Here is a 24,797-nt window from a genome sequence, read left to right as displayed (position 1 = left end):
AAAGATGGGAAAATCCCTGCAGGGTGGGGAACGTGGGCCCCGCAGGCCAAAGCCCTAGGCACCCCGCGAAAAGAGAGAGGAAGATTTCAGAAGCAGGGACTGCAGTCAAGCCTTTTCCATTCATTTCCCAGCTCCTGACTAGAGCATCTTCCATTTCCGTCTCCCTCCCAAACGAATGCAATTGTACGTGTCTTGGCCTGCTCACCCACTGTTAACAGCCACCAATGAGAACCACAGGCCACCAGAGGAAGCAGCTTTTATTGATGAGTTATCTCCAGAAACCACAAAGACTATGTACCCACTTTCCGTTACCCCTAGGATCTCACATTGTTCCACCTGGAGAAGGGATATCATGAATGGGCTCTTGGTTTTCCAAAGCCCCAGGTTTTCCCCTTGCTGTTTATGTAGCCTTAGAAATTCAGTAGCATTACTGGGTGTTTTTTTTGTTTGTTTGTTTCTTTTTTTCTCCCAGCAATGCCTGCTGCAGCTACTTAGTAACAATTGTGGGTGAAGGAGTATGAGGGAAGCTGTTAGATGAGGAAGGAATACACAGGAAAACAGGAATGCAGCTTATCAAAAGTCCCTCTGTCCAGCCTCAGTGGCTTGATCCTTCAGTTGCATTTCTCTTTATGTTGAATAATGCCTTTTTGAATCAGATCAGGGATTTCCACTGCCAGCCAAGGACCCAGCTGCAATACAAGGGAGACCCTGTGAGATTACTACCGCATAGGCAAATATGTCTTGTTCCATCAGAAGCTCCTTCCTAGAGATTCTAGGGGACACACCCAAGGGAAAAACTGTTATTCCTGGTTTATTCTCAGTTACTTCTCTTATACTGCTTAGGGCCTAACCCTGTTCTTCCCTTAGATACAAAATACCCCAAACTTACCCCCAGAGCCATGAGGTGAGCTAGTCCAAACTTGGGAACATTCCTGGCCCACAAAGGCTTAAAGTGATCGGTCAGACATATTTTACCACCCCTATAAGAGTGACAAGAGGGAAGAAGGTGTTGAAATGCAAGTTTACCATAAAACATAGCAGCCTCTTAGAAGCACAAAACTATAGTACTAGTGATCCAACTTGAGAACAAGGTCAGTTAAGTACTTTGCCTAGGCTTGGGAGAGGGAGGCCTGGAGTCCCTCTGGGCCACCAGACTCTGGGAAAATTCTTGCCTCCTACAGTTCTTCCCCATGCCCCCCCCCCCCATTTAAATTAATTAGTTAATTTTTTTAGATTTTACACACTTTTAGAGGAGGGGGAGAGAGAGGGAGAAAAAAAGAGAGAGAGAGAGAGAAGGGGGGGAGGAGCAGGAAGCATCAACTCCCATATGTGCTTTGACCAGGCAAGTCCACGGTTTGGAACTGGTGACCTCAGCACTCTAGGTCAATGCTTTATCCACTGTGCCACCACAGGTCAGGCTAAATTTATTTGACTTTAGAGAGAGGAAGGAAGGGAGCGATAGAGACAGAAACATCAATCTGTTCCTGTATGTGCCCCAACCAGGGATCAAACCCACAACCTTGGCATATTGGAATGATGCTCTAACCAGCCAAGCTACCCGGCCAGGGTGCTAAACCCTTCTTTGACTCTTTCCTATCTTCTACTTAGTCCTTACCTGTACATCTTGGCTGTTTTTCCATCTAGTTCAGGGACTGCAATTTCTGGAGCAGTAGCAGGATATGTGATAGGAATCTGGAGGAATTATAAAACTTTAATAAAAGAGGCCCTGGCCGGTTGGCTCAGTGGTAGAGCGTCAGCCTGGCGTGCAGGAGTCCTGGGTTCGATTCCCGGCCAGGGCACACAGGAGAAGCGCCCATCTGCTTCTCCACCCCTCCCCCTCTCCTTCCTCTCTGTCTCTTCCCTTCCTGCAGCCAAGGCTCCACTGGAGCAAAGTTTGCCCAGGCGCTGAGGATGGCTCTGTGGCCTCTGCCTCAGGCGCTAGAATAGCCCTGATTGCGGCAGAGCATCGCTCCCTGGTGGGCATGCCAGGTAGATCCCGGTCAGGCGCATGCGGGAGTCTGTCTCCCCGTTTTCAGCTTCGGAAAAATACAAAAAACAAACAAACAAACAAAAAAAACTTTAATAAAAGAGAATCAGGATAGAAAGGAACTAATATAATCAGACACACATTTCTTGGTTGAATGGAAATGTTTGGCAAATTCCTGAAGCAGCACGTGCAAAACAGGACTCTGGATTTAGAGATTTGTAACTGTACCTGCTTCACACCTCAGCTCTTCACTCCCATTGAAAATGTTTTCTTTGGTCCTTTTAAGAAATGTTACCTTGTTAATCACATAATCCCTCCCTTTCTACTTATCTCCTTATTTCCCATTTCATCATACTTACGTCAAACTCGATGTCAAACTCATATTTGAGAAGATCGTGGATGTACCAGCATTTTCCAAACCACCTATAACAAAGACCAAACCTCAGCCCAATTTGATCATTTTTCTCATACTCTAATGACATTTTCTTGGCTTAGGTGACCAGCCTGGGGGACTCTGGGAAAATCTGGAACTATGAGAGTGGACACAGCCCATATAAAGCAGAGAAGGACTGGCAATGCTCTTTGAGACACTAAAATGTTACATAAAGCCTTGTAAGATTCCCACCCCAATACCCCCCAAGAGGGTCTGCCTACCGAGTCCCTTCCTTGTTGGACTCCAGTCGAAACCAATCAGTGTCTGCATTCTTGTTGTTCTCCACATACTAAAAGCAGAGAATTAGGTCTTTGAGGGGGAAGTTGGAGCCAAAGTCAGTCCCCATTCCCTTAGAATAAAAGTATGTGATTACATTCTTAGTATGTTTACCCAACTTTTCTGACATAAACAAAACTGAAGACAAAGTTACATTGGTAATCAGGATACTGCCCAGAGCAGAGATAAAATGCTTGGGTTACACTCAATTTAGCACAAAAAACTTGATATTGCCTGTGTTCTCTCTTCACTTCTGACAGTGACAGCCTTCAACCCAGAACTCATTCTATGTACTCTCTCCCTGGTAGACTTCATATAGTCCTGATTTTTTGACTTGTACCCACATGTTGATGGCTTCCAATTTTATTTATTTATTTATTTATTTTTTAGAGAGAAAGAGAGAAAGAGAGACAGGCGGGGAGAGAGACGAGAAGCATCAACTCGTAGTTGCAGCACTCTGGTTGTTCACTGATTGCTTCTCATACATGCCTTGACCGAGGAGCTCTAGCCAAGCCAATGACCCCTTGCTCAGGCCAGCAACCTTGGGCTCAAGCCAGTGACCTTGGGATTCAGGCCAGCGACCATGGGATCAGGTTGATGATTCCACACTAGAGCCAGCAACCCCATGCTCAAGCTGGATGAGCCTCCACTCAAGCCAGCGACCTCGAGATTTCAAAGCCCAGGTCAGTGCTCTATCCACTGCGCCATCACCAGTTAGCAGAATCTTTATCTTTAATCCAGACATTGTCTCAGGGCTTCAGACCCCAGTATCCAACAATATACTGAAATTTCTATTTTTGTTTCACAGCTACCTCAAACTCAGCATTTCCCTCTGTACTCTCAGACCTGTTTCCCCACTGCATCAATCTCAGCCAGGCATTAGCATGCACATTCATTCAGTCACCCAGGCCAGAAACCTGGGAATCATTCTCGACTCTCTCTCTCCTTTACTCTACCAGGAGTAGTCAACCTTTTTATACCTACCGCCCACTTTTGTATTTCTGTTAGTAGTAAGATTTTCTAACCGCCCACTGGTTCCACAGTAGTGGTGATTTATGAAGTAACTTTACTTTATAAAATTTAAAAAGCAGAGTTAGAGCAAGTTAAAGCATATAATAATAATTACTAACCAAGTACTTTATGTCAGATTTTTGCTAAATTTGTCAGAATAAACCTTTATAAAACAACTTACTATAGTTAAATCTATCTTTTTATTTATACTTTGGTTGCTCCGCTACCGCCCACCATGAAAGCTGGAACGCCCACTAGTGGGCAGTAGGGACCAAGTTGACTACCACTGCTAGTCCATTAACCTTTCACAATGTCCTGCTGATTTTACTTTCTGAATATTCTTTCAATCTACTTGTCTTTTCTAGTCTCACTATAACTAACTGCAGAGATTGGATCATCACCCTCCTTTTTCCCGGCTAATGGCAGCCTAACTGTCTCCTACCTTCAATTTTCTCCCTGTCAATTCTATTTTCCTCTCTATTGCCACTGTGATTTACCTAATCCCAAATCTGACCAGATTATTCCTTAGTTAAAACCTTTTAAAGGTATCCCAAAGCTTCCAAGATAAAATTTGAATGTTTAAACCTGACTCTCAACCCTTGCCCACCATTCCCCACGACACATTTTATGCTGTAGCAACAATGAACGAGTTGTTTCGTCGTATATATCATGGCATTTCTAGCATCTATCCTTTTGCCGTGAATGTCCTCTTACCTTCATGTTTTATCCCACTAACTTATGTTCAAGCACTGCCTCTTCCCAGAAAGCCTTCCCTAACCAGACCCAAACTGGATTAGGTATCTCACCTGCCTCAAAACACGCAAGGAGTTTATCAGCTTCCCTCTCCGATCTCCCGCTCTCCACTTAACGTGTTTTAATGACTTGTTTCTGTGTACCTCAGTAGGCTCCACATTATTAGGCTTTGGAACCCCTTCGTAGGTAGATGTACAAGAAAGGTTTTTTTTGTTTTTTGAGTGAATGAATGCACGCACAGGAAACAGACCGCTGACTAACCACTCAAACTTTTTTACAGAGAAGAGAGATTAAGTGAGAGCATGGCTCGTTCCTGCCGGTGAGCTCAGCTCCGCGATTCTGCAACTACAACCTCCTTGAATTTTCAGCCTAACGTGTTTCTCCCTCAGCAGTGAAGGAGGCGGCAGAGAGATGCGGATCGGGGCTTGGACCGCCTGCCCACATCCAGGAGAGCAAGCATCTGGAGCTAGACGGACACGTCACCTTCCCGCAGGCGTATCCCTAAGGTAAGTGCTGCTTTCAGCCAGAAAGTCTGGTCCAACTGTGGCTTCCAACGCGTGTCTTTTCTACCTGCTTCCCACCATCCCTGCCCCGCAATTTCCCCAACCCTGCATTTCTACAGTTTCTATGAATTTGGGAGTTAAACTTTAAAACCGGAAGTGGCCTCCACACGGAGCCTATTCCTATGCGCACATGACTACCTGCAACGTTTTTGCGACGATGCCGGCCGCAGTAGCATAACTGACCCGAATAAGAGACTGATACTCCTCCTTGAGTCGCTGTACCCACAGCTCCCGATCTCGAGGTCCGGCGTTAGTCTTCAGCACTGGGATCTCAGACACGACACGCCGGGTAGCCTCGTCCGCCATCTTAGTCGAGGGCGCAGGGCAAACGCGGAAGTGATTTTATCTGTCGTTTACACTCAGGGCACCGCCATCTTTACTACGGGAAGATGGGGAGTGGGGCTGCTTTGAGACTTCCTTGAATGGGATCTTTACTTTCTAGTAGCGAAGACAAGTTTGTCACCTGCTCGTACCTACGACGGTAAGAACAGAATGGAAACGCACTGTTCTGTCCTGGAAGTGGCAACTTTCAGTAAAAGAAACCAACCTGCTGACCGCTCAAGGCGTGACTTCCGCTCATGCTCGGAGAAGTAATCTCAGAACACGCTTCCGGACACCTCCCAAACACGCGATTCGCGTGTTTCCGCGTGGAACAGTTTCCTTGGATGCCAAGTAATGGGCCTGAGGGTGCAGGGCAATGCAGTCATCTAAGAGGAGGGTATTGAAACTCATAGTATTTAATTGCAAACCTTGCGGACTCAAAAGTATAGTATGCGGTCTCGCCCGAAGAATTAACAGTCGAATTAGGGAATTTTTTTTAAAAAGTAATTTAATTTTTTTTTTTTTTACAGTCAGAGAGTCAGAGTGAGGGATAGACAGACAGGAACGGAGAGATGAGAAGCATCAATCATTAGTTTTTCGTTGCGCATTGCGACACCTTAGTTGTTCACTGATTGCCTTCTCATATGTGCCTTGACCGTGGGCCTTCAGCAGACCGAGTAACCCCTTGCTTGAACAAGGGGCCTTGGGTCCAAGCTGGTGAATTTTTGTTCAAACCAGATGAGCCCACGCTCAAGCTGGCGACCTCCGGGTCTCGAACCTGAGTCTTCCGCATCCCAGTCCGCCCACTGCGCCACCGCCTGGTCAGGCAAGGAAGTCTTTTTTTCCCCCTCTTATTTAGTTTAGGAAATTCCCTTCTAATTCTAATGTTGAGTTTTAATCATGAAGTGATTTTGGAATTTTTCCAAATGCTTTTTCTTTAAAATATTGGACATTAGATAAGGGTAAGACAAAGCTTTTTTAGTATCTTCCTGGAGCTCTCTCTCCAGAGGAAATAAAGATTTATTCCCTTTTGTGTGTAGGCACTATGGTGTGGTATAGAATGCAGAGATTTGGAATGAGGCTTTGCAATTTGTCTAGACTTTCAAGGCGGGGAGGGGGAAATGGTGATATGTAAGTCAAAGGATACAAACTTTCAGTTATAAGAATAAATTCTGAGGATATAAAGCATGGTGAAAGTTTATTATATACCTGAAAGTTGTTAAGCTCACCAGCTTGGACCCAAGGTCGCTGGCTCAAGCAAGGGGTTATTCGGTCTGCTGAAGGCCCGTGGTCAAGGCACATATGAGAAAGCAATCAATGAACATCTAAGGTGTCACAATGAAAAACTGATGATTGAGGCCCTGGCCAGTTGGCTCAGCGGTAGAGCGTCGGCCTGGCATGCGGGGGACCCGGGTTCGATTCCCGGCCAGGGCACATAGGAGATGCGCCCATTTGCTTCTCCACCCCCCTCCCCTCCTTCCTCTCTGTCTCTCTCTTCCCCTCCCGCAGCCAAGGCTCCATTGGAGCAAGGATGGCCCGGGCGCTGGGGATGACTCCCTGGCCTCTGCCCCAGGCGCTAGGGTGGCTCTGGTTGCGGCGGAGTGACGCCCCAGAGGGGCAGAGCATCGCCCCCTGGTGGGCATGCCGGGTGGATCGGGCACATGCGGGAGTCTGTCTGTCTCTCCCCGTTTCCCGCTTCAGAAAAATGCAAAAAAAACCCCAAAAACAACAAAAAAAATACTGATTAATGCTTCTCATCTCTCTGCGTTCCTGTCTGTCTGTCCCTCTCTATCCCTCTCTCTGTGTCCCTGTAAAAAAAAAAAAAGATGTTAAGCATTCATTCTCACCATAAAAAAAGTTAATTATGTGAGGTGATGAATGTGTTGATTTCATAATCATGCTACAATATATGTATATTAAATCATCACAACAAATAAAATCATCAGAAATGTATCAAATTATCACTTAAAATTTTACTCAGAGAATGAAACATCAATTTTTTGTTCTACTTATTCATGCATTTGTTGGTTGAATCATATGTGTCCAGATATTGAACCTGTAACCTTGGTGTATCAGGACGATGCTCTAACCAACTGAGCTACCTGTCCAGGACCGTAATAATTTTAAAGTTGATCCTTATGAATTATTTAGGTAAATAAGCTATCATACAATAATGATGATTACATTATTTTAGCTATACTAAAATGTGTATAATTAGCTAAAGCTTGGAAGAAAACTTGAAGAAATGAGGTAATGTGAGAAGTTAGAAAATTTATATTTATTTATAAGTTAATTAAATAAAATAGTAACAGTATTCTTAGCATTTTAAATGAGTTCAGGGCCTGGACCTAGGGTGTTCTAGAAATCAGAAGTATTTTGCAAATGAAATTATGTCCTCTGTAGGTAATCTGAGCAATTCACAATATTGCAATGTTCACATTTTCAAAGATGGAAATTTTAGATGGAATTCTTGAAACTAAAAGGTTAACATTATAGAACAGTTATTAAAGAGTGATTTATGAGCAATGAAAAAATGGAGTCATCCTCATATGCCTACAGTGGTTCATCACAGTGATTCAATCTTCCAAGGTGTCAGATCTTCGCCTGCTGATCTTTTTGCAGGTGTCTTCTCAGCCTAGGACACTCCTACTTAATCTTTGCAAGATGGTAGATTTTTTTTTTTTTTTTTTAATTTAGTGAGAGGAGAGCAGGCAGAGACAGACTCCTGCTGTGCCCTGACTGGGATCCACCAGGCAAGCCCACTAGGGGGCAATGCTCTGCCCATCTGGGGCCCTTGCTCCCTTCCTGCCAAGCCATTTTTTAGCGCCTGAGGGGGAGGCCATGGAGCCATCCTCAGAGCCTGGGGCCAACTAGCTCCAACTGAGCCATGGCTGCAGGAGAGGAGAAGAGAGGGCAAGAAAGAGAGAGAAACAAGAGGGGTAGGGATGGAGAAGCAGATGGGCGCTTCTGTGTGCTCTGACCCAGAATCAAACCCAGGACATCCATACCCTGGGGCAATGCTCCACCACTGAGCCAACTGGTTAGGGCCAGATTTCTCTAAATACAGAAAATGGGCTTTCCAATCACTGAGAATAAATGACTTGAGAACAATTTCACAAGATATAGTGGAAATAGCAGCATATGAAAAGTAGCTGACGGGTGTTAAAGAGTTTAGTGAAGGAAGAGATCATTGTGGGAATAGAGTGTGTTGAGAAGCAGGAAAAGGATGATAATCAGGATCAAGGTGAAGGAACCAGTCTTTGAAAGCTGCAGAGATGTTTTCTCAGTTCAAGCTCCTATGAAGAGATTGAAGAGACCGGAACAGATAAATGTAAAGGAAGGGAAAACTCAAGTTTTCAGTAGAAACAAGGAGAGGGTAGAAAAAGAACAGAAAGCAAGAGACAAAGTTTTTGCTTTAACTGTAGAGATGATGTAGAGTTTAAACAAGGCTGAACAGCTGTTCAGCTACGGCTAACCAAAACCCTTAGTGTTGGAAATATTTTATTTTCCTTTTTTATTTTATTTTATTTATTCATTTTTAGAGAGGAAAGAGAGAGAGACAGAGAGGGAGAGAGAGGAGAGAGAGAAGGGGGAGGAGCAGGAAGCATCAACTCCCATATGTGCCTTGACCAGGCAAGCCCAGGGTTTCGAACCGGCGACCTCAGCATTTCCAGGTCAACGCTTTATCCACTGTGCCACCACAGGTCAGGCCTATTTTCCTTTTTATTTTTTATTTATTTATTTATTTTGTATTTTTCTGAAGCTGGAAACGGGGAGAGACAGTCAGACAGACTCCCGCATGCGCCCGACCGGGATCCACCTGGCACGCCCACCAGGGGCGATGCTCTGCCCACCAGGGGGTGATGCTCTGCCCCTCCGGGGGGCCGCTCTGCCCAGTCCAGAGCCACTCCAGCGCCTGGGGCAGAGGCCAAGGAGCCATCCCCAGCGTCCGGGCCATCTTTGCTCCAATGGAGCCTTGGCTGCGGGAGGGGAAGAGAGAGACAGAGAGGAAGGGGGGGTGGTGGAGAAGCAAATGGGCGCTTCTCCTATGTGCCCTGGCCGGGAATCGAACCCGGGTCCCCCGCACGCCAGGCCGACGCTCTACCGCTGAGCCAACCGGCCAGGGCCCTATTTTCCTTTTTAAAAAGAAAAATTTACTGATTGATTTACCGTAAGAGAGGAAAGGAGGGGGAGGGAGGGAGAGGGAGAGAGAGACAGAGATAGGAACATTGATCTGATCCCATCTGTGACTGGGGATCGAACTGGCAACCTCTGCGTTTTGGGCAATGCTCTAACCAACTGAGCCATCCGGCCACGGCTGAAATAGTCTTTCTCAGTGATGGGCACAAGAATGCCCATCTCTACACAGGTGTCCTAGTATTTACTCCATTTCACCTCTGGAAATCTGCCTGGCTTCACTGGCATCATGATCTCTTCAGCACCTGTTAAATCTCAAGGCTTCATGCTGAAAGAGTAAACTTCTAGCCCCTCTACAACTCAAACTAAAAACATTCCTACAGATGCAGCCAAGAATGGACTGACTAGCTTAGGAACACACAATTGTCCCGATGTCTGGAATTTGTAAAAAAAAAATTTAAGGTTTGGTCCCAGGGAAAAGAATTGAATCCTCCAAGTCCTGTTAAAGAAAGATGGCACTCTGTTTTCCCCACCCCCATCTCAAATAGGCCACAATGAGTGGACTAGACATCATACTATTAGAGAAGGTAGTTCTCAGTATGGACTCCCCTCTCCAATCTTCTAAATGGGGTTAGATGAGGCCTGGCCTGATGCTTAGTTAGTTAAAGCACATCCCGATACACCAAGATTGCAGGTTTCATCCCAGGTCAGGGCATATACAGGTACAGATTAATGTTTCTGTCTGTCTGTCTCACTAAAATCAACCAATAAAAAAACAACAACAAAAAAACACGGACTGGTTGCCATGACCCACTCTGGTGGAACAGCATGGGTTTGGGATTCCATGAAACTTGAGAAAAGGTTTTGACCTTTTGTGCCAAGCTTCTAGAAAACCTGGGTTTGGAGCCAAAAGCACCTGTCCTGTTAGCAGCCCCTCTGGGGATATCTGACATTTTTTAACAACTTTCACCCTCTTGAAACACTCCTTTCCTTTTGATTCTCTGACAATATCAACCAATTTTTATTCTTCCTCGTGGCTGTTCCTTTTCAAAGACCCTCCAAGGCCTCCTCTTGTATTTGGGCCTTACATGATGGAATTCCATAGAGCACTCTTCTTAGCCCTCTACTATTCTCTGGGAACCTTATCCAAATCTATGGCTTCAACAAGCCCTCAAATGCGTATGATTCAGAATTTCTGGCCTAGACATCCATAGAGTGTTTTAAAAGTAGTTTTCTATAAGAGGGATATATATACACACAAGTAAAACAAATTGAAACAGTAAAGATAGATCTAAAAAGTATGTTTCAATCCTCCCAGTCCCACATTTCATGGTTAATTTTTTTTTTTTAAGTTTTTTTTTTTTTTAATTTTTATTTATTCATTTTTAGAGAGGAGAGAGAGAGGGAGAGAAAGAGACAAGAGGGAAAGAAAGGAGAGAGAGACAGAGAGAGAGAGGGGGGAGGAGCTGGAAGCATCAACTCCCATATGTACCTTGACCAGGCAAGCCCAGGGTTTCGAACCGGCGACCTCAGCATTTCCAGGTCGACGCTTTATCCACTGCGCCACCACAGGTCAGGCATCATGGTTAATTTTTTAACGCCTGTGTAAACGTGCCATGTAGATTGTTCTACACTTTCTTTCTTTTTTCAACTTAATATATTGTTCTACAGTTAGATCTGTATATTCAACTGCTGTTAGGACATCTCCATCTGGCTGTTCCAGTCCCCTAAAACTTCTCTTTCTTTGGAATGCTCTCATGCTACACCCTACTGCTGGTCTCTTTTTACAGTTAACACCATAAAAGATTATATCTATATGGCCTGTGACAAAAGTAGGTTTAAGTTGTGAGTCCATAAAAGTTTACTCTTTTATTATTTTTTTCTTTTATTATTTATTGTATTATTTTCCATACAAACTGTAAACCTACTTTTGTCCCACCGTGTCCATCATGCCTTTCCCGTCACCCAATTTACTTCAATCTTGTTCTAATCCACCATGTCTCTGAAACATATTCCTCCAAAATTACTAAATGACAACCTTGTTGCAAAATCCAACTGACACCGCCCTGGCTGGTTGGTTCAGCCTTAGAGCATCAGCCTGGTACGTGGAAGTCCTGGGTTTGATCCCTGGTCAGGGTACACAGAAGAAGCGCCCATCTGTTTCTCCACCCTTCCCCCTCTCTATCTCTCTTTCCCTCCCTCAGCCAAGGCTCCATTGGAGCAAAGTTGGCATGGGCGCTGAAGCCGCCAGGTTCCGGAGGCGCCGCTCCATGGCCTCCACCTCAGGCTCCAGCCTGAAGGGAGCAATGCCCCAGAGGGGCAGAGCATCGCCCCCTAGTGGATATGCCTATGCTGGGTGGGATCCCGGTCGGGTGCATACAGGAGTCTGACTGCCTCTCCACTTCTCACTTGAAGAGAAAAAAAAAATCCAACAGACACATTTAAGTCTCATTTTGCCAGCTCTGTTACTTTTCACCCTTTGACTAGCTTCCTTGCTACTTCTCTTCTATTTCTTCCTCTCCTGTCTTTGCCACTTGTCAGTGTCCTCATTTTCTCACTTCATCTTTTTTTTTTTTATGACAGAGTCAGAGAGGGACAGATAGGGATAGACAGACAGGAAGGGAGAGAGATGAGAAGCATCAATTCTTCGTTGCGGCACCTTAGTTGTTCACTGATTGCTTTTTCATATGTGCCTTGACCAAGAGGCTACAGCAGACCGAGTGACCCCTTGCTAGAGCCAGCGATCTTGGGTTCAAGCTGGTGAGCCTTGCTTAAACCAGATGAGCCTGCGCTCAAGCTGGCAACCTCAGGGTCTCGAACCTGGGTCCTCTATGTCCCAGTCCAACGCTCTATCCATTGTGCCACTGCCTGGTCAGGCTCATCTCTTAAGTGCAGGTGTTCCTCTCTCTAGGCAACCTTGTTCACTTCTATGGCTTCAACAACCATCTCTATTCACATGCGCAAGTGAATCTCACTCACCAAAGGTTTCAAGTTCCAAGCCCATATGATCTCATACTCCATCGTCTAATAGATAACCTACAGACACCTGGTACTCATTTTATCTTCCAAAACAAAAAAGTGACATCATTATTCCCCAACTGCTGAAGTCTGAACACTAGGCAGTATCTTGAATTTCTCCTACTGCCGCACACCCATTTCCAATCTATTTTCCCATCCTTATACTCCCTTCCATAGGGCAGACCACTGCCATCTCTGGCGTGGGGAAGAGCTTCCCAATTATTCTCTGTGCCTCTACCTTCCTCCGCTCCAGTCCATCGTCCTCATTCTACTAGCGATCTTTAAACTGCAAATACAACTGTTCACACCTCTGCTAAGACTTTTCAAAGCCTAACCGTTGCTCTTAGGATAAAGTCAACCAATTTACAAAGCTTTGTGAGATAGTGCCCCCGCCCCGACCCCGACCTCACAGACCACATCCGCTGCCCGGGCCCCCATCCCCGATTCCCAAGAGTCCAGGACTCAGCTTGGGCGACACTTCCTTCAAGAAGCAGGTGCTCAGAAAGGCAAATGCTCAGAGTGAAATCCGATAGGGCATCCGAGCAAGTCTGGTGCCGCGGACCAGGTTTCCGGAACGTCCTAGTTAACAGGAAGCTCAGAGCAAAGGTCAAATTCAGATCGCGAACTTTACCCCCCGTCGCGGAACCCCGACCGGGGAAGTTCCGCCCTTATGCGTCATGGCGGCCAGCCCTTCTTTCAGTGGGTCTTCGAGTCGACACCAGCCAGCTGTGCCGCCATCCACGTTTCCACACCACGAAAGCGACCCTCCGTCTCCCTCCCGCGGCCCCGAAGCCGCTGTCGGGCAGGAGACGCTCGCGTTGCCAGGCTGCCCCAAAGCAAGATGGCCGCCAGGCTCCGTTCCGGCCGCCTACGTGAAGCTACACCCGTTCAGTGCAATGCCGCCGCCAGGCTGCCCTCACCTAGCATGGCTACTCAGCTCCTGCCCAACTGCGGTCCTGACGCCGCCACGAGCCGGCCAGCAGCCGCCAGGTTCCGGAGGCGCCGCTCAGGACGCAGCTCTCCCCGCCCCCGCCCGCCTCTCCTCCCCACTCCCCTCCCCAGCCCCACGCCCGCGGCGGCGGCGGCGGCGACAGGAGCCCGGATGCGGCGCCGGGAGACGGCGGGGGGAGCGGCGCGGATGGATCCAACATGGCGGCGCCGAGCTTGAGCCCAGGGTGAGGCGGCGGGACGGCCGGAGTGGGGACGGGGCTCGAGCGGGACGGGGCGGGGCCGGGCGGGGCCGCGGAGGGCTGCGGGAAGGAAAGTGAAGGAGGCGGCGGCGACGTCCAGCCCGCTGGGGACCTCGGGGGCGGGAGGTGACGGCCGCCGCCAGGTGGGGGAGGGGCGCGGCCGAGGGGCGTGCGGGGGGCCGGGCGGGGGCGGGAGCCTGGGGAGGGGCGTCCGCGGTGCCGCGCGGCGAGACGGAGGCGAGGCGGGCGGAGCGAGGCCGTGGTCCCGCGGGGTCGCGGGGTCGCGGGGTCGCGGGGCGGGGGCGGAGGGCGGGCCCGGGGTGCGGGGGGCCGGCTGTGCGGGCGGGCGGCGGGCGGACGGGACTCCTGGGAGGGGTGTTGTGAGCGTGGGCAGGGAGGGTCGGACCTGGAGGTTCAGGGGAGGGCTTGAAAGTGTTCAGTTGGCGGTGGGAGGGCAAGGGCCTACGGCAGCATTCGGGTGGAATGGGCGAGGACTGAGGTTTGGGGAGTAGAGAGCTGGCGTGTGACGAGGTAATGGAGAAAGTTTGGGGAGGGAGAGGAGCGGGCTGGGCGACAGGACAGCGGAGCTGCGTGTTGAGGCGGGGCTGGGGGTCCCTCTTCCCTGACGGGGGCACGGGCGAGGGAGGGGAGCAGCAGCAGCCAATTCTGATCGCCAGGCCTCCAGCTTTTGCTCAAGCGGGCAGAGCGCGGGGAAGGGTCAGGTGGGTTTGAAGAATTGGAGTTGGCCGAGGTCAGTTCTACTGGATTTTGTCTCCAAGGCTCCCCAGCTGAGCTCTCTCTTGTTCGTCCTGGCTGTGAAAAGAAGGGGAAATGGGGAAGCGGCTGTCACGGGAGTGGAGTAGGAGTAAAGGAGTTTTCTGGTGTTGAGCAGTGTGGGAACAGGGAAATAAATGGTCGTGCTGTGTCGGAGCCCGGGGCGCTCAAGTGGAGGCTCGAAGAGTCTGAGAAAGGGAGGAGAAAACACGGATGGCTTGGAGGCAGCCGGGCTTATTACATGAATTGCTTTACTTTCCAGACCTTTCTTTTGCTGTTTGGGTGCTCGGAGGGAGGGGTCAGCCTTTATATATAGGAAATGTCCTCGTTGAAGTGTACATGTCTGAATGAATGCCGTGACAGTGGATATTTTGTTCTCTCTGTGTGGCTGGTAAGGGAAAGGGCTAGGATGGAATTTGCAGGACAACTCTGCTCGGATAAGTCAAGTGATCGATGGAGAGGGCCTCCTTTGTAACCGCTTTCCCCAGTTCTCCCTGAAGATGAAAGGAAACGTTAATATTGTAATAAAACCAGGTGGGTCTCATAAGGAATTGAGGATTCAGGTGAGAATGTGTAAGAGAGTAATTATTTCTCTGACAAGTCGTTGAAGTTGGGACCTTTCTTGCCATCAGCCATTGAGTCAGGAAATTTTGGGGTTTTTAAATTTTTTAACTTTTTGTGAATTGGCTAGTGGAGAATTAGTGGAGCCTGGTGACTTTGTTGGGGGTGGGTTCTCTTATTTAGTTTGCAGGGGATCGTTACTGTTGAAATAGCTTTTAGGCTTGTCTATGTATTTTTGCAACTAAAATTGACTAACTTTTGGGCCTTTCAGGTTTCAAAATAAAGCTTGAGAATTGACTCTTTTCCCTCCCATGTTTGTTTTTGTTTTGCTGCTGGCTTCCAACCTTCTGCTAGGAAGACACCTGGGAAATTAAGTTTCTGGCAGAGGTAAGTCTGGAACTTTTTTATTGTTTTAAAACATTGTAAGGGAATGGGAATAGCATGAGAAATGTATTGGGTTGAGCTTGGTAATGGGGTAGATGGCAGGTAAAATGAGTTTTTACCTAACAAACTGAGTGTATATGGTGTGTTATGGTAACTGGATATAGGTAGGAGGGAAAGGAGAGCAGAAATTAGGTGTGTTGGGCAAGTCTCCAGGGTTTGTTTTTTTATCTAGTTGTCTTGGTCAGCTCTGAGAGAAACATTTTTTGACGTATGGAGCATTGCGTCAAGTATGATGTCTACTAAACATTCCCCTTGGAAGGTTGCTGTTGTACTCTTTTTTCTTTTTGTTCAGGGCATCACGTTTTTTATTTATTCCACATAACTGCTTTCTTCAGTCTTCTGACAGAGTCAGATGCCTCTGGTTTTGTGAAAGTGCAGATCTCATCCCTATTTGGGATGAGAGTTGACTTTACTTGGAAATAGAAACCTAATAGGGAACAACCAATAAAGAGGAAATCCAGTCTATGCATATAGACTGGTCCTTGACTGGCTTGAACCTCCCTAGAGAGAAGAAACTACAACTCTTTAAGAAATGTAGGAATTTATCAGAATAAAGTATTATTTTGGGGAAACTGTAGTGAAGGACTCATGGTAGGATCTCAGATGGACTCAAATCAACCAGTGAGAATAGGACTAGTGTTGACTGGAATTTTGTCTCATGGTATCTATATCTAGCATTATTTCAGGCACCAGCACTCAGTTCTTGCTCACCTCTGTTCAGAGTGGGTACATTCTCCTCACTACTGGTACCTTACTTTGGGTTCTCTGTATCATTTAAGGTGAGTTCCCTTGTTTTATTGCCACAGAAAACGGAATGTATTTTGTTGTAAGAGGAAGTTGGCCATGTTCTTTTTTTTTGCTGTTGTTTAATTGATCGATTTTAGAGAGACAGAGGAGTGGGGCATTCATTTGTTGTTTCACTTAGTTGTGCATTCATTGAATGTCATGTCTCATGTGCCCTGACCAGAGAGATGAAACCTGCAACCCTGGTTTTTCAGGACCACTCTCCTAATCAACTGAGCTAATCGGTCAGGGCTAGCCATGCTCTTTTAATGTAAAGTTAAGATAGATTTTTGGAACCCTCATCTGGATTGCTGAGTGACTGAACTCACCGTCCTAGATGATAATTAATCAGGGGGGCTGCCTGTTACTCAGGCTTCTGACATTTCTCCCAAGGACATGGCCTTGGGAAATTTAGGCCTCTTTTCCGTTTTGCTTCACTGAATATGTCTGATCAGCAACCTAACAAGGAAGGATCTGCTACTGGTCTCGTTTTAGGACTTTAAAGATGCCCTGAGGGTTAAGTGCGGGGTCCTTTTGTGTGTCTTGCACAGGATGGCAGTTCTCTTATGCCCAGAGGTCCAGATTGAACTAGGTCAAATTAGACCTCCCAGAATGGGGCAGAGGGAGGGTAGCCCTACCACCTGCTTTTCACCTGAATGGCAACAGCAGGTGGTAGAGACTGAGGTTGGAGTGGGGTGGAACTCTTAAGTGCCAGTTGGACTTAGAAGTTAAATGAGTCTGTCAGGCTTTTCTTCTGGAATACTGTTTCATGGTTTGGGTCAGAGGAACCAAGAGGCTTTCTTCTCCAGATCTAGGGTGGAAAGTGACATACTGTCTCTGTTGTATTAGACCTTTAATCATGCTCCATATGGAGTAGGGTTTCTCATTCTCAACACTTGACATTTTGGGCCAGATACTTCTTTGATGTGGGGGACTGTCCGATGCATTGTAGGTGCTCAGCAGCATCCATGACCTTTATTAACTGCTCGCTGGTAACACCCGCCCTTACACCACCCTCATGACAATCTAAAATGTCTCCATACATTGCTGAAAGTCCCCACGGGGGCGAAATCATCTCTGGTTTGGAACCGCTGACCTTGAGGCTCTGATAATTCAGGCACCTTAAATGATCTGTCCTGGGGAATCTAGAACTTAAAAGTGGCTGTTTTTCCCCTTGAAGGTAGGTAGGTAACCTCAGAGAATTGAAGCTTGTTAAAGGATTGTATACATTGATGAATAACTAGGACCACAGGGCTCTTTTGTATACTGCCTCATTTTCTTTCCTTTTTTTTTAACTTTAAAAAATTTATTGATTTGGGCGAGACAGACAGACAGCAATTTGTTGTTCCATGTTCATTTATTTATTCAGTTATTGGTTGAGTCTTGAACGTTCCCTGACCGGGGATTGAGCCTGCAACCTTGATGTATCAGGATGATGCTTTAACCAACTGAGCTATCTGGTCAGGGCTTCTGCCTCATTTTCCAGTGGCTTGTTATGTGATGCAATATTTCTTAAATTCCTGGGGTTTACACATAGGACACTTTGAATTAGGGAGCTCTGGAGCAACCTGCCTTCTGATTGGTTGAATGTGAAACCTGCCCATCTGCTTTTCTGGGATCCTCATAATCAACAGGTGGCCAAAGGGAACAGATGGGATAGGGAACAAGGAGAAGTGGTAGGTGCTCTGAGGAGGGTCAGTTTTCCATGTTGCCTGGTATAAGCAAGAAGTTATTTTCCTTCTGTCTTCTCAATTTGTACCAGTGACTGCAGCAGGTGAAACAAAAGATGAAGAGACAAGAAAATCCAGTCTATGCTTGAATAGCTATTTTCCCAGCTGTTTCCCTTGCTTTGGGTGGGGTATCTCCTAAGTAGATACAGGCTTTCTGTCCTGTCCACATATCAGAACCTATGGTTTGGGGCTGATTCCAAGGTGGGCTTCCCTTTTCTTAAGTGTATGACTTTCTTTGCTTCTATTTTAGGATTACTGGGCAGAGAGGGCCAAGTTCTCCTTGCTCTTTAGTTTTCTGAGATGCATTACCTTGGCTGTTCTGAAGTAGCCTATTGTATTCTCTTCTTTAATTTAGACTCAGTTTCTTGGTGTTTGAAATGGACAAAACCACCTGCCTTGTTCAGTAAGGTGCTGTGGATTGGGTGTTTCTGCAGTGTCAGGAGGCTACAGCTAGCTAGCTACAGCATATGCATGATAACCAAGTTGCATGTATGTTTTTTTAGAGGGTTTTTGGGTTTTTTTTGTATTTTTCTGAAGTGAGAAGCGGGGAGACGGAGAGACAGATTCCCACATGTGCCCGAGATCAACCTGGCAAGCCCACTAGGGGGCAATGCTCTGCCCATCTGGGGCATTGCTCCATTGCAACCAGAACCATTTTAGCACCTGAGGTGAGGTTGTGGTGCCATCCTCAGTGCGTGGGCCAACTTGCTCCAGTGGAGCCTTGGCTGCGGGAGGGGAAGTGAGTCAGAGAGAAAGGAGAGGGGGAAGGGTGGAGAAGCAGATGGGTGCTTCTCCTGTGTGCCCTGGCTGGGAATCGTACCTGGGACTTCCACATGCTGGGCCAACGCTGTACTGCTGAGCCAACTGGCCAGGGCTCACGTATGTATTTTTAATGAGATCTTCTCACTCTTGGATTTATTTGAGTTTGTTTCTTAATGGGTATTGCTTGTGATGATATCTTGGAGATTAAGTTTAGTCTATGTGCCAGGCTCTGCCTATTGCTAGGCACTAGGGATATAAAGATAAATATTACCTAGTTCCTCTACCTGAGTTGCTGAATAAATGCATAAATAATTTTAGTACAATTGGATAAATGGGCTGAAGGAAATATGCATTGTTCCATGGGAGCACAGAAGAGCACTTATCCCAGCATAAGGTGTAGAACAGAGGTCCTCAAACTTTTTACACAGGGGGCCAGTTCACTGTCCCTCAGACAATTGGAGGGCCGGACCATAAGAAAAACTATGAACAAATCGCTATGCATACTGCACATCTTATTTTAAAGTAAAAAAACAAAACGGGAACAAATACAATATTTAAAATAAAGAACAAGTAAATTTAAATCAACAAACTGACCAGTATTTCAATGGGAACTATGCTCCTTTCACTGACCACCAATGAAAGAGGTGCCCCTTCCAGAAGTGCGGCAGGGGCCGGATAAATGGCCTCAGGGGGCTGCATGCGGCCCACGGGCCGTAGTTTGGGGACCCCTGGTGTAGAGAATGAATTTGAAGATGGCATCCAAGCTAACTCTTAAAGGGTGCATTACGCCTGACCTGTGATGGCACAGTGGATAAAGCATTGACCTGGAAATGCTGAGGTCGCTGGTTCGAAACCCTGGGCTTGCCTGGTCAAGGCACATATGGGAGTTGATGCTTCCGGCTCCTCCCCCCTTTCTCTCTCTCTTTCTCTCCTCTCTCTTGGTCTCTCTCTCTCCTCTCTAAAAATGAATAAATAAAAAAACGAAAAAAAAAAAAAAAAAGGGTGCATTACAAGTTAGCCATCTAAATTTATTTATTTATTTTTTACAGAGACAGAGAGTGAGTCAGAGAGAGGGATAGACAGGGACAGACAGACAGGAATGGAGAGAGATGAGAAGCATCAATCATTAGTTTTTCATTGCGTGTTACAACACCTTAGCTGTTCATTGATTGCTTTCTCATATGTGCCTTGACCGTGGGGCTACAGCAGACCGAGCAACCCCTTGCTGGAGCCAGAGACCTTGGGTTCAAGCTGGTGGGCTCTTGCTCAAACCAGATGAGCCAACGCTCAAGCTGGCGACCTCGGGGTCTCGAACCTGGGTCCTCTGCACCCCAGTCCGACGCTCTATCCACTGCGCCACCGCCTGGTCAGGCCAAGTTAGCCATCTAAATAAGTGTGACGGGGATGTGGGATAAGAAGGAAGAAGGGCATTTAGGCAAAGGGAATGGCCTGAGGGAAGGTACAAAGAAGTGAATTGCATGATGTATGTGAACCATAAACATGCTGATAATGTTAGACAATAAAAAGTGGGTTATGAGGTTGGAAAGGTAGGCAGGGCCGGATCTTAGAAGGTTTTATGTGTTTTGTAAGGAGTTTGGAGTGTTCTTATAGGTAAGGAAAGGAATAAAAGTAGATCTTAAGCAGAAAAGTGATGTGGTCTCATGCATTTTAGATAGTTAATTCAGCTGGATATGGGGGTGGTGGATTTAGGTGGGCTAAGCCTGGTGGTAAACAGAGCCCTTAAAGAGGCCATTGCAGAAGTCCAGGTGAGAGATTATTGGGACCTGAACCAGAGCAGTGGCAGTGGAGGGGGAAAGGTGAGGCAGATTTCAGAAATACTTAGGAGTAGCATCAACAGGAGTGTATAATGGTTGGGTGGTTGGACATTGTGGTGGTGGGGGAGCAGTGGGTCTACTATGAAGCTATAAAATATCTCTTAATTTTTGTGAGCAGTATATAAGCAGCTAGAGTGGAGGTAAATGTTGTTGGACCTGAGGATTGGTTATTGCCTGCATCCTTGACATTACTCAGGATAAAGGAACATTGTGAATCACATGCCAACTTATAGAATGAATGTAGGGCTATAGTAGGTCATTGACAAGGGACTGGTAAATGAAACCACGAGGAAAGTTTAGAAGTGGCATATCCAGATGGGTCTGAACATCCAGAGGTACAGGTAGCACAGAAGGCTTACAAGAATGCCACCACAGGAGCTGAGTAATGTTTCTGGATTTAAGTCTATGAGTTTTGTAAATATTATTGATTAACCTTCTGAGCAGTTGTGCTCCTGGACTTGGTTGGATTGTAGGAAATCTAAAGAGGTTTATGGAAGGATGAATCTGGGCTACTGAGGTCAAAGATGCTTATTTCTTTGAAATCTCTTTCATGATGATTTATATACAATTTACAAAGTGATTTTACATGTATTTTCTCAGTGGAGTATTAACAAGTCTGAAGAGTTGTTTCTTTGTGCCTGTTTTGTAGACGGGGCAGTAATACTTTGAAGTTAAGTGACTTGCTTAAGGTCACACAGCTCGACAGCTTGTTCTCACCCTGAAGATTTCAGTTTTCTGCCCTCAGTCCCTAGGTTCATCTGCTTCCATGAATTTCTCTACTTCTGCTCAATTTTGCATACATTTTAAAATTCATTGATTTGAGAGAGAGAAGCAGTCATTGTTGTTCCACTTAGTTGTGCATTCATTGGTCACTTCCCATATGTGCCCTGACCAGGGATTGAACCCGCAACCTTGGTGTTTTGGGACAACAATCTAACTGACTGAGCTAACTGGACACTGCAAGCAGTTTTGCCTGCATTTAAGAGGTAAACTAGTTCAGGGGAGCACAGAGGACCAATCAGTATTTTGGAGGTAGGAGCAATCAGGGTGATACCTAATAGCAATTTCTGCTGAATGTGTAACACTGACATTGCATATAACATTCTTTTTTTTTTTTTTTTTTTTTTTAAGATTTTATGTAGTGGTTTTAAAGAGACAGGAGAGAGAGGAGGGGCGGGTGGAGTGAGACTCATAGTTGCTTCACTTTAGTTGTTCCTTGATTGCTTGTCATGTGTGCCTTGACCAGGTAAGCCCAGAACCAGCGACCTCAGCATTCCAGTTCAACACTTTATCCTCTGTATCATCACAGGCCAGGCACATATAACATTCATTTAGGTAAAGTGACTCTTAATTCTCCAACAGAGGCTTAGAGTCGGGGCACCATCTGTTGTATCTGGAGAGCCCTAGGCCTATTTTATTTTATTTTATTTATTTTTTTTGTGGCAGAGACAGAGTCAGAGAGAGGGACAGATAGGGATAGACAGAAAGTGAGAGAGATAAGAAACATCAATTTTTCTTTGCGGTTCCTTAGTTGTTCATTGATTGATTTCTCATATGTGTCTTGACTGGGGGGCTACAGCAGACCGAGGGACCCCTTGCTCGAGCCAACAACCTCGGGCTCAAGCTGGTATGCCTTGCTCAAACCAGATGAGCCCGCGCCCAAGCTGGCGACCTCGGGGTCTCAAACCTGGGTCCTCCACGTCCCAATCTGAAGCTCTATCCACTGCGCCACCACCTGATCAGGCCCTTTTATTTATTTTTATCTTTATTTTTGTAAGAGATAGATGGGAAGGGAGAGAGATGAGAAGCATCAACTCGTAGTTGTAGCACTTCAGTTGTTCACTAACTGCTTCTCATATGTGCCTTGATTGGGGAGGAGGGGGCTCCAGCTGAGCCGTGTGACCTCTTGTTCAAGCCAGCAACTTTGGGCCTCAAGCCATTGACCTTTGGACTCAAGCCAGTGACCATGGGATCATGTGGATAATAGATGATCCCGTGCTCAAGCCACTGACCTTGGGGTTTTGAACCTGGGACCTCAGTGTCCCAGGTCTGCACTCTGTCCATTGCGCCACCACTGATCAAGCTTGGCTTTTTTGTTTTGTTTTAGATTTTATTTATTCATTTTAGAGACAGAGAGAGACAGAAACAGAGAGAGAAGGGAGGGAGGAGCAGAAAGCATCAACTCCCATATGTGCCTTGACCAGGGAAGCCCGGGGTTTTGAACTGGCAACCTCAGTGTTCCAGGTCGATGCTTTTACCCACTGCGCCACCACAGGTCAGGCGGCTTTATTTTTTTAAATAAACACTTAATAAGCACTACAGTGTGCCAGGCATTATGTTAGCACTGGAAGTGCAGGAATGAATAAGACTAGTTCTTTCCACTGATGGGCTCACAGGTTCTCTCCTTGTCTTGATAGTGTGGTGGGGATCGCAGCTGCTGAGCAGGGATTCTGGGAAGCATTGCGCACCTGAGCCCCCAGCATGGCAGGCCTTAAGCGGCAGGCAAGCCAAGTTTGGCCGGAAGAACGTGGTGAGCAGGAGCACGGGCTGTATAGCCTGCATCGCATGTTTGACATCGTGGGCACCCACCTGACACACAGAGACGTGCGCGTTCTTTCCTTCCTTTTTGTTGATGTCATTGATGACCACGAGCGTGGCCTCATTCGAAATGGACGTGACTTCTTATTGGCGCTAGAGCGCCAGGGCCGCTGTGATGAGAGTAACTTCCGCCAGGTGCTGCAGCTGCTGCGCATCATCACTCGCCATGACCTGCTGCCCTACGTCACCCTCAAGAGGAGGCGCGCTGGTGAGGGGCACAGGGCTGGGGATGCAGGGGAGGAGTTCCGATGGGAGGTGGCACTGACCCTGAGGAGCATCTAGGACTGTTATGAGGCCTGTTGGAGGGTTGGACCAGGAGAAAGGAGGGGTGCGTCTTCCTGAATGACTGACTCCCTCTCCCCCTACAGTGTGTCCTGACCTTGTAGACAAGTATCTGGAGGAGACATCAATTCGCTATGTGACCCCCAGAGCCCTCAGCGATCCAGAACCAAGGCCTCCCCAACCCCCTAAAACAGGTGAGAGGATATTAACTCCCCTAATTTCCATCATCAAGAAAGAAGACACAGTTGCCTGAACAGGTGGTGGCGCAGTGGATAGAGCATCAACCTGGGACACTGAGGACCCAGTTTTAGTACCCTGAGATTGCTGGCTTGAGCTTGAGTTCACCAGCTTGAGCATGGGGTCTTTGGCCTGAGTATGGGATCATAGACATGAGCCCATGGTCACTGGCTTGAGCAAGGGGTCACTGGCTCAGCCAGAGCCCCCCACTCAAGGCACGTATGAAAAGGCAGACAGGCCCTGGCCAGTTGGCTCAGTGGTAGAGTATTGGCCTGGTGTGTGGAAGTCCTGGGGTTGATGTTTGTTTGTTTTTTACAGAGACAGAGTCAGAGAAAGGGATAGATAGGGACAGACAGACAGGAACGGAGACAGATGAGAAGCATCAATCATTAGTTTTTCGTTGCGACACCTTAATTCGTTGATTGCTTTCTCATATGTGCCTTGACCGTGGGGCTACAGCAGACCGAGTAACCCCTTGCTTGAGCCAGCGACCCTGGGTCCAAGCTGTTGAACTTTGCTCAAACCAGATGAGCCCACGCTCAAGCTGGCGACCTCGGGGTCTCAAACTTGGGTCCTCCGCATCCCAGTCTGATGCTCCATCCAATGTACCACCGCCTGGTCAGGCTGGAAGTCCTGGGTTTGATTTCCGGTCAGGGCACAGAGGAGAAACGACCATCTGCTTCTCCACCCTTCCCCCTCCTCCATCTTTCTCTCTGTCTCTCTCTTCCCCTCTTCCCCTTCTGCAGCCATGGCTTGATTATTTCGAGCAAAGTTGGCCCCAGGCTCTGAGGATGGCTCCATGGCCTCACCTCAGGTGTTAAAACAGCTCAGCTGCTGACCAGTGGAGCAATGGCCCCATATGGACAGAGCATCGCCCCTAGTGGGTTTGCCAAGTGGATCCCAGTAGGGGAATATGCGGGAGTTTGTCTCTCTCCCTCCTGCCTCTCACTTAATAAAAAAAAAAAAGAGAAAGTAATCAGTGAACAACTAAGACGCAACTGTAAGTTCATGCTTCTCATTTCTCTCCCTTCCTGTCTATTCCTGTCTCTTTCACTAAAAAAATTTTTTTAAAAGAAGACATAGAACCCATCATAGTCCCAGC

At 47.0% G+C, this 24,797-nt stretch overlaps 2 protein-coding genes across 7 annotated transcripts in view; one reads left to right on the top strand and one right to left on the bottom strand.

The window, feature by feature from the left end:
* Positions 1-24,797, top strand: part of DEDD (death effector domain containing) — a 126,113-nt gene that overhangs the window by 99,747 nt on the left and 1,569 nt on the right. Inside the window, exons 1-4 of one of the 5 annotated variants that reach the window (XM_066371329.1) lie at positions 13,486-13,674; positions 15,379-15,411; positions 22,996-23,384; positions 23,545-23,652. In XM_066371329.1, coding sequence (XP_066227426.1) covers positions 23,060-23,384; positions 23,545-23,652 — 433 coding nt within the window. In that variant the 5' untranslated portion in view covers positions 13,486-13,674; positions 15,379-15,411; positions 22,996-23,059. The other 4 variants (XM_066371330.1, XM_066371333.1, XM_066371331.1 and 1 more) reach the window with 4 other exon arrangements.
* UFC1 (ubiquitin-fold modifier conjugating enzyme 1) lies at positions 241-5,660 on the bottom strand. Of its 2 annotated transcripts, none has more exons than XM_066371337.1 (6): positions 5,162-5,660; positions 2,642-2,709; positions 2,347-2,410; positions 1,616-1,692; positions 890-980; positions 241-689 (listed from the first exon to the last, which is right to left on the bottom strand). In XM_066371337.1, the coding sequence occupies exons 1-6, from the start codon at positions 5,327-5,329 to the stop codon at positions 612-614; spliced, it is 546 nt and encodes a 181-aa protein (XP_066227434.1). In that variant the 5' UTR covers positions 5,330-5,660; the 3' UTR covers positions 241-611. The 2 variants fall into 2 exon arrangements, with proteins under 2 accessions (XP_066227434.1, XP_066227435.1); XM_066371338.1 differs by having other exon boundaries at positions 5,207-5,602.

Source organism: Saccopteryx leptura, chromosome 2 (assembly GCF_036850995.1).
Source record: "Saccopteryx leptura isolate mSacLep1 chromosome 2, mSacLep1_pri_phased_curated, whole genome shotgun sequence".
NCBI lineage: Eukaryota > Metazoa > Chordata > Mammalia > Chiroptera > Emballonuridae > Saccopteryx > Saccopteryx leptura.
The sequence above is the reverse complement of the archived record's forward strand: the minus strand, read 5'-3'. Positions and strand labels throughout refer to the sequence as shown.

Excerpts from the sequence above, each read along its gene's own strand:
- UFC1 (XM_066371337.1), bottom strand. The coding sequence starts at position 5,329 with ATGGCGGACGAGGCTACCCGGCGTGTCGTGTCTGAGATCCCAGTGCTG. Across the intron at positions 2,710-5,161 it reads TCGTCGCAAAAACGTTGCAG|TATGTGGAGAACAACAAGAA; the intron begins GTAGTCATGTGC and ends CTCTGCTTTTAG. Across the intron at positions 690-889 it reads CTCACCTCATGGCTCTGGGG|CTGGGTCCTTGGCTGGCAGT; the intron begins GTAAGTTTGGGG and ends CTTGTATTGCAG.